This window comes from Cryptomeria japonica, chromosome 9 (genome assembly GCF_030272615.1).
Source record: "Cryptomeria japonica chromosome 9, Sugi_1.0, whole genome shotgun sequence".
Taxonomy (NCBI): domain Eukaryota; kingdom Viridiplantae; phylum Streptophyta; class Pinopsida; order Cupressales; family Cupressaceae; genus Cryptomeria; species Cryptomeria japonica.
Window position 1 is genome coordinate 254,289,543 of NC_081413.1, and position 9,562 is coordinate 254,299,104.

At 35.5% G+C, this 9,562-nt stretch overlaps 1 protein-coding gene across 1 annotated transcript; it reads left to right on the top strand.

Annotated features, from left to right (window-relative positions):
• The first annotated feature begins 504 nt into the window (after positions 1-504).
• On the top strand, positions 505-1,488 carry LOC131034479 (protein OXIDATIVE STRESS 3). The gene is made up of 2 exons (XM_057965988.2): positions 505-800; positions 941-1,488. Exons 1-2 carry the CDS (start codon positions 697-699, stop codon positions 1,233-1,235), a joined length of 399 nt encoding a protein of 132 aa, XP_057821971.1. The 5' UTR covers positions 505-696; the 3' UTR covers positions 1,236-1,488.
• The last annotated feature ends 8,074 nt before the right edge of the window (positions 1,489-9,562 follow it).

Below are 9,562 nucleotides of genomic sequence, written 5' to 3' on the forward strand. Positions count from 1 at the left end.
AAATACCTGGTTGTTGAAATAAATACGAAAAAGAGGGAGAATAGAAAACCATACTTGCACCGCCCTAACTATCTATTGCCAACAAGTTAAAGGTATGTATGCGTCAATAGAAAACCCAATCTTCAAACAAATTAAGATAAAGATGAGCAGCAAGTCATAGTCTTGGAGTGTTGCGTAGGCAACGCATATGAGCATTGACGATGGAAAGCTCTTCTCTGATGACTCAGGATAATTGTATGACTTAGGATAATTGTAGAAGAACGTTTCCACTTTACAGACAACCATTGAATTGGATAAGGATGACGGTCCTTTCCAAACGATTAGAGACGACAAGATTTGAGCACCCCGGGCCAACAATTCCATTTCATCCGTTTGGAATAAGATAAAGGATTTTTAGGAGTAAATAAAACGTTATTCTTGCATCCACGTTCACGTCGTGACAGAAAATTAGGTTACTCAAAGCACACAAGTATTGCATTCACCAGAGAGGCGGTCTTACACGTCACAAGATAACTTTGGGTCTTCCTCCAAAAGACCCGGCTGGAGAATATTTATATGTGAGCCAAGATTTTTGGTACCAAGAATCCCAGTTGGGGAGTTTTTAAGATTTCATTTGTGCCTGCTAATGCTTTGGATGATAATTAATCTTGATTTACTTTAGTTCATTTGAAATCACGCTGAAATCGTTCAGATAAAATGGGCACCAAAAGCACCAATTCTTGTTGGAACAATAATACTTCAGAAGCTCATGGTGGACCTCTCTACCACATGAGCTCTCTCACAGCGGCCCTTCCCTGCAAGTAACTGTTTTTCTAATCATTTTATTTTATCATTAGTCATTATAATCAATCGTGTAAGCAGTTAAATAGATTGCTTCTGTATTTTAGGTTTCTTTCTGTTCTAATTATTGTTTTCTGGATTGAATTTGTGGGATTTTCAGGAGAGGGTTGTCGAAGTTCTATGGTGGCAAATCACAATCATTCTCTTGTCTAGAAGATGTGACATGTATAGATGAACTCGCCAAGACACAGGATTCTTATTACAGCAAGAAAAAAAATAAGGGATGTCATGAACGTGGATTGAGACATAGTAAGTCATATGAACCTAGAATATCATCAGCTTCAATGATTTCCAAGAGACCTCAGAAGGCTTCTAAAATGATGATAGGTAAAAAGGCCATGAGTTTGTCAATGAGCTCAGAGTTATCTCTTTCGAATGCTCAGAATAATCCATAGTCTAGAAGTTGTATTGAGGTATGCAACACCTACGGAAGGAAGATGAAGCAATACAATCAATATAAAAATACCGAGCTTAAGAAGTTTTGATGGTTTAAATCTACAACACACATTTTAAGAATGATTCTTAAGCCATTTTTCCCACCGTAATAGCATTAGATCGGAGACAAAATGAAGCTCCTTCACTCTTTATGGTAGTATTTTATATGTAATCGATGCGGATTTGTATGAATGAAATTTTTTGATCGAAGTTTATGGTACAATTCTTTTATTCATCATTATCTGAAACCCTGAACAATAAATTTTACAATACTAAACTGTGGAATGTGCAGTAGATTCGAAAAATGGGCAAGTAATTTTTTTGGACTGACCACATAGCCTACATAGGGAATTAGGGTCGTAGTTCTCCTAGAGGATTGTCTACTTTCACTTTTACTAACACATTTATTTTACAATTTATCTCTAGCATTGAAGTTTACTATTGGACCTCCGGATATGTCATTAAACAACTCATTTGTATTCCTATTTCTATAACCTAAACCCTAATATATATCTAGACCATGTGTTCAGTCACAAATTTATCATCTTTCATTCAATTTCTCAAACCTAAACCCAAACTCTAAACCCCAATCACTATCACAAAGAATCCATGTGTCCAATCACAAATTTATCATCTTTCATCCAATTTCTCAAACCTAAACCCAAACTCTAAACCCCAATCACTATCACAAAGAATGATTCAACCCTAAAACCTATAATTTATACCTCGATACATCATTCCATGTTTATCATCCTTCACCCTAAAGCATCATTATGTTCCTTGTCATGTGCTTTAATAAATTAGTATTTTTTTATAGAGATAGATCTCTCATGGTGCTTATCACTCACACCATCCTTAAACCCTCAACCTCAACCTCTAATCATTAAACACAAAGATCATTCACCTCAATACAATATCCCATTCTTCGATAGATTACTTTACTTTTCGCTCTAGAGAATGCATTTCTAATGATTTTCATCTTTCACAATTACCTTAAACTCTAAACCTTGATCTCTAATTGCTAAACCCTAGTCTATATCTAGACCATGTGTTGAATCACATAAAACTTCCCATCCTTCATTTGATCTCTGAAACCCAAACCCCAAACCCTAATCCATAAACCATAAATTCTAATTGTTATCCCCAAGGATAATTCAACATTAACACCTACAATCTATATCATGATACATCATTCCATGGTTCTCATCCTTCACACTAATAGATCATTATATTCGTTGTCACATGCTTTCATAAATTAGTATATTTTTTCTCTAAAGAATATTTCTCATGGTTCTTGTTATTGAGAATGTCCTTAAACCCTTAACCTTAATCTCTAATAATTTAACAATAAGCCTATAATGTTGAAAAAGGTGAATGAATGAGATCTAGAGGAAAGCTTTTCTTCCCTTCGAGGAGAGATCAAAGTTTCACTTTGGATTTACCTTCAAACACTTTTCACGCATTACATTAGAAGAGGGGGGAAAATACACTAGATTCAATCTCTAGAGAATAAGATTGAGTTCTGAGTAATACAAGAATGGTAAGTCAATCCCCTCTTTTGGAATGAGATTTGAAATGAATTGTGTGCTTATAACCAAGTGAAAAGGTGACAAAGATCTGATTATAACTCGAGATAGAAGCGTAAGATGAAATTGTGCACCTAGATCTGGCAATAATCTGTCGAGATGAAGCCGCTTTGTGAATTTGAGAAAAAGTTGCCCGGACTATGGCGGGAGTGTACACGGTCCTCCGAAAAATCCACGAAATGAAAAGGGTTTTTTCGCCTCTACAAATGGAGTCCAAATCTGAAAGTACAGTTGCGCACTTGCAACCTACACACAAAAAAGAGAGGGAAAGGTGTTTGGATTGGGGGTTTGCCTTCAGGTCAAACCTCAATTTTGGAATTAACCAAATGATGAAAGAAAGTACTTGCAAGTAAATGTAAATGAAAGACTGAAATGTAAGTCACCTCAAGGGAGGTTGTTATAGAAATGTTGATAGAATTGTTTGTATGAAATTGAATGTTGGAATGAATCTCCTCTTCAATGGTTGAATCCTTGACTTGAATGCAACACCTAGCCTTCAAGAGAGACTTGAGAATGTTCAATGCTTGAATGATTGAACTTATGCCCACCTTATCGCTAATCCAATTTTTTTTATCGTTGAACTTATGCAAATGATAGGGAAAATGCGACTTATATACTCATCAATTAGGGTTAATTGACTGATTTTCCATCACAGGCCGACACTAGGGGAGTTTTCCTGCTCAATGTGTAACCTCCAATGCAAAATTGGAAAGGGTTCTACCCCAAAATGGGGCAAGGAAAGGGGAGTAACGCCCCTATCCTGCCCTTTTTTCTAGGACATGATGCAATTTAGGTAGTGCGGAGGGCAAGAAAGATGCAGTTTTCGGGAGTTGAGAAAGTCTCAAGTCTCCGATCAGGTTTAGTGATTCGAATCGTGTGCATGAGGACCCTAATGTGATCGACAATTGTAAGGGTCACAATTTTATGACACTACATTTAGCCCCCACTTTAGTAAGAGTATAAGTGTATGCCAATACTATCGGTAAAGTACAAGGAAACAAGATTGAAAGACTTGTATCACCTCAAGGAGGCAAGATCCACCAAGCCCCTAGTGGACTTAGGATCTTATGACTTTGATTGACAAAGTAAAAGGGAAGATCGAGAAGGTAAAAACCATGACTGCAAGTAGCAAGGTTCCCCTCACTATAAGTCATGAAAAAGATACACGCAAGAGAGAGAGAGAGAGAGAGAGAGATTTAGCCCCCAATCAAGGAATAAAGCCAAGGATAATGAACACAAAACACAAAGCATGAGGTAGTTTCACTTTCCTCAGGGTCAGTATGTTGTTATGATAACTCATGTATATCATATATGTATATGTGCATATAAGAATTTCCATTCCGCAAAGAAAGGACACTACCTTAGAAGAAAGGGAAGAGAGGATGTCTTTTGAGTCAACATAAATGAGACCCAAAGAGATCTCAATCTTTTGCATCGTCCTCAAGTAGACATTGAGGGGAAAATAGAAGAGCAAGGATACACATAGAAGAATGGTCACAAAAGAGGAAGAAAGGAGAGAGAGAGAGAGAGAAGATCTATAGTGATAATATTGCTAAGCTAGCACGACATCCACCTCCCGATCTTGTTGATCACTATTTCAGGAAGGTGAGCAACATGCTAGAGGAGTGACGTCGAGCATAGTAGATGGAGCTATCACAATATCCAAACAAGGACTATGCTCATGTGGTAAGTCACTTTGTTTGATTTTAGGAGCTAGGATTAGGGTTGTGAAAATTCAGTTGATAAATGCTTGTCCACATCAACATATTCATAATCACTATCAGAAGCATTAGGAGTTGTATTGCCATCAGGAATAACATTTTCACTCGTTTCTTCATCAAAATTTAGAGAAAGAGGAGCATGAACATGAATAGGAGTAAAACCATCACATGTTTTGTGCAACTTATGATTTGGAGATGTAGGTTGAAAATCTTGCTTAAGAGAAAAGGGAATCATGTCAACTATTGGAGTCTTGGGAGATTGAATATTTTGAGGAACAACTTCATGAGCTCGAACATAGCATCTTCGTCGACATTCTCTCGCACAATAATTCTATCCAGTCTTAGTGGAAGGCTGAGAAGGAGGAGGAACATTTGAAATAGTAGGAATGTTTTTCTCTTTCATAGTTGAAGGTTTAGGTTGAGGTCTTTTAGGTTGGAAAAGAGGAGAAGCAGGCCTCTTCTCTCTAAAAGAGGAAGGAGGTGGAATTGCACCATATAAAGGAAGAATGTTCAATGTAGGAAGATGACCATGCCCATCATGAGGAGGAGGTACAGGTCTAACCTTAGGAGGAATAGCATTGTTGTTCTTAGGAGAAGGCATAGTCACATCCATAGGAATAGATTGAAGATCTTCCTTAGGAGGGAGATTCATTCTATCTATGAGGGGAATAAATTCATCTTCAAGTATGATAGGAATGTCAAGTGTTGGGGATCTAGGTTGACTGAAGGATAAGATCATATCTTTTCTTCCATTTTTTATAAGATTGAAAAAAAGCATCACTCCTTGATGGAAGAGATTGAAATTTCTTAGGCCAAAATAAATCAATAGGAACGCCAGGGCTTCTTTTGAATGGTCTAAATAAGCTATGGTTCACAGTTGTGATTTCACCATTGTGAGGAAATTTCAAACACTTATGGATTTGAGAAGCAATAGCCTTCATGGCAGATAGCCAAGGATAGCCCAACTTCACATGGAATTGCTCGGAAGAGGGTATTATAACAAAGTTGACATCCATGGATTCAGTATGAACTTCAATAGGAAGGGTGATAGAGCCAATGGTAGGATAAGAGAATCCATCAAATAACTTCACCACTACATTATAGGCATCATCTATTGGTTTATGCAATCATAAAGTGAAAATATACTCCTCAGTGATGATGTTAACCACGCAAGAGGGATCAACAAGAGTGCCACGACAAGGGATATCCTTAACCTTCACAACTATGTATAAAGGTCCACCGGGTGCTCTAATGGTCTCACTAGGCTCAGATGTAATACAAGAATCCTTAGGCGTATCTTATTTTTCCACCATATTTACCAAGTTTAGAGACATAGAAGTGAATTCCTCAGAGGAAAAAAAAGTATACTCACTCTCAATCATGTTAGAGGTATGAGAAGGCAAAGGATTAGTAAAAATTTTAATATTTTGATTAGAAGGGGCTATTGATTTATTTCCCTTATCATTCACACCTGCCATAGATATAGTATTCTTATCAATCAAATCTTGAATCTTACTTTTCAATGCGAAACATTTCTCAATATCATGACCAGGTTGAAGATGAAATTGACAAAAGGAATTGTTATCAAAATAAGGGGATGCAAGTTTAGAAGGATCAAATTGTTTTATAGGAAGAAGTTTGATAACATTTGTTTGCAACAATTGAGACATAATACTATGTAAAGATTCATTCAAAGAAGTAAATTGTGTTTCTCTTTTGAAAAATTTAGAAATAGAAGGAAGACTTGTTGTAGAATTCACATTGTTGTTGATTGTATCATTGAACTTGATGAATCTTTTTTTTGGTTTGAACTTCACAAACGGTTGTTGAACACTCTCCCCCTTATCACTCGGAGCCATAGGAGTAGATTGCTCCATTTGACTCATGGGTAGTTCATAATTGTGGAGTGTTGTGCACAACTACGGAAACGAAGTAAACTCAAACAAAAGAATCTTTTCCTTGATATATTTTTGCAAATTAGAAATGAAAATTAGTTGAATATCATTATTAGGTACATGAAAATAAATTTGAGCACACAAATTCTTGTATCTACCAATGAAATCAGTCACTTTTTCTTTAACACCTTGTTTACAATGCATTAAATCAGTCAAAGTGATTTTAGGACCAATTTTATTTTGAAATTGTTGAATGAAAGCATTTTATAGTTGTTGAAAAGAAGTGATGGAATAAGAAGGCAAATAGCAATACCATTGTAAAGTCTTATCTCTTAATGTTCTTGTAAACAGTTTTGCAAGAAATATTTGATCATAAGCAAAATCAATACACAATGTTTGAAATGTTTTGACATGCATAAGAGGATCACCTTTTCCATTATAGAGTTCCAATTGAGGGACCTAAATATGCTTAAGTGACACGACTTTAACAATATTAAGAGAAAGTGGGCTCGCAACATCAAAGGTGGGCACACTAAACTTGGATTGACCCATAGAAGCAATTGGTTGTTGTAAGGAAGACATAGTTGGAGCAAGATTGTTAATGGTTGCTTTGGTAGAAGAATTGATGTTAGCTATGGTTGATTGAGAAGGTGGTGTGATGTTATTGAAGGAAGACATGGAGTGAGAATAAGGTGGTGGGACATTATGATAAGTAGGCATGGGTGATGATTGAGTAGGAAACGAGATACTCAAAGGAGGAACAAAATTATTGAATAAATTGCCCCCTTGTGTCACATTGATTGGTTGAGGGATAATAGGAATACTTATGGAGGACATAGGTAAAGATGGAGGATTAAATGAAGAAGAGGGATTTCTTCCATGACCAATGGTTGTAGGAATGACATTTTGATTCGATGTAGCCATCATGTTTGAAGTGAAAGTAGGAATACTAGCCATTGAAGTGGTCAAAGGAATAGAAGAATTGATTTGATTTAAAGGTTGTGAATAACCTAAGTTCTCAACACAACTCTTGATAGGTATGAAATTAGAATCAACAATATGAGAAATGTCATGCAATATATCAATTCAATTCTTATCACTTTGAATCATGCGTTAAAGACCATCAATTAATGGAAGAGCTTCACTACTAGGGTATTATTGGGGCATCCATTGTTGAAAGTTATCAAATTGATTGTCCAATTTTGAAAGCTGATCTATGGAGACCCTATTTAAAGCTTCTTCTTCATCATGGGATTCATCAATGTGATAGATAGGGACATGATTAGGATGGGAAGAATTAACATTATCCTCATTAAAGAAGTCACCCAAATTAGGCTCCATGTCCTTGGTAATTAAACCTTGGGAAACCTTAATTCTAATGCTTTGCCTAATGGGGATATTATAGGTAGGACTAAAAGTGGTGAAACTCATGCACTAGAGGGAAAATTGAAATTTTGAATTTTGAAAAAAGCTTACAAATTGAGTAATGCAAAATTTAAGAAAATAATGATTAAACAATTTGAACTTTGTTGGAAGAAGAAAATGACACAATTTCCAAAATAATAAATCAAAAGAAATTGGAATTTTAAAATTAGGGCCAAGGGGATACCACTTAATTTTAAAATTAACAAAAATAAAAATTTTAAAATCGGGGCAGATTATAATTAACCTCTTAATTTTTAAAATTTTCTTGAAATTTAAAATGTTGAATTTTGGAGGTATTTTCTATGTTAGAGGGATCAAAAATTGACAAAATCAACCAATCTTCTGGATTTAGGTTATTAAATACAATCATAACAGTCTCCCAAAATTTCAGGAAAAAAACTGAGGACCGTAGCGGGAATGCATATGGTCCGCCTAACTTTTTTCAAAATTTTTAGGGATGAATATTATGATGATTTTAAAGCTAACCCCAAAAATTGGCAAATTGTACGATTTTGAGATAGGTGAAATTGAGGTTTAAATGTGAGAATAGGACCCTATTAGGGTTTTGAAGAAAAAGAGGAATTGAATTGCAAATTTGAAAAGGATCAAACCTAAAGGATAGGGACACCTTGGAGAATGTTTTAGAAATGTGAATTTGAATGAAATTTGTACAAGATCCAATTAATTTTGAAAATTGGGGTTTTATGGCCCAACGACTTAATTTTTGAAATTTGAATTTTGAAAAGAAGACGAAAATTAAAAATTTGAATTATAGGATAGAAAATAAATCTAAAAACAGTCACAAATCTGAAAATTAAACAGAAATTCAATTTTTGCACAATTTCAAGATGATTTTAAAAATTTAAGGTTTTGACAATTAACCTTTTAATTTTGTGAATTTGATTTGCAAATTAAACAAGGCAATGAATAAATTGAATTTGACAAACAAAGCAATTTTCAGATCTAAGACAATAACAAGCATTTTTTGCAAAACACAAGTTCAATTTCAATTTTAAAAACTAGGGTTTTGAATGAATTAACCACTAAGTTTGTATAAAAATTGAACTTACAAATGACAAATATTTTCAGAATGATTTTTTGGAAGTTGAGCAGTATTGGCATACACTTATACTCCCGCTAAAGTGGGGGATAAATTTAGTGTCATAAAATTACGATCCTTACAATTTTCGACCACATTAGGGTCCTCACGCACCGGATTGGAGACCAGAGACTTACTCAACTCCCAAAAATTACATCTTTCTTTCCCTCGGCACTGCCTAAACTGCATCTTGTCTTGGAAAAAAGGGCAGGACAGGGGCGTGGTGCACTTGTCCCTACCCCATTTTGGGGTAAGACCCTTTCCAATTATGCATTGGAGGTTGCACATTGAGTGGGAAAACTCCCCTAGTGTCGGCCTGCGATAGAAAATTAGTCAATTAACCCTAATTGACGAGTATATAAGTTGCATTTTCCCTCTCATTTGCATAAGTTCAATGATAAAAAAAGATGCATAAGTTATAAGGTGGGCATAAGTTCAACTATTGAGGCATTCATTTCCAGCATTGAGCATTCTCAAGTCTCCCTTGAAGGCTAGGTCTTGCATTCAAGTCAAGGATCCAACCATTGAAGAGGAGATTCATTCCAACATTCAACTTCATAC

Coding starts and splice junctions, on each gene's coding strand:
- LOC131034479 (XM_057965988.2), top strand. CDS start 697: ATGGGCACCAAAAGCACCAATTCTTGTTGGAACAATAATACTTCAGAA. Junction 801..940: donor ACAGCGGCCCTTCCCTGCAA/GTAACTGTTTTT, acceptor TGGGATTTTCAG/GAGAGGGTTGTCGAAGTTCT.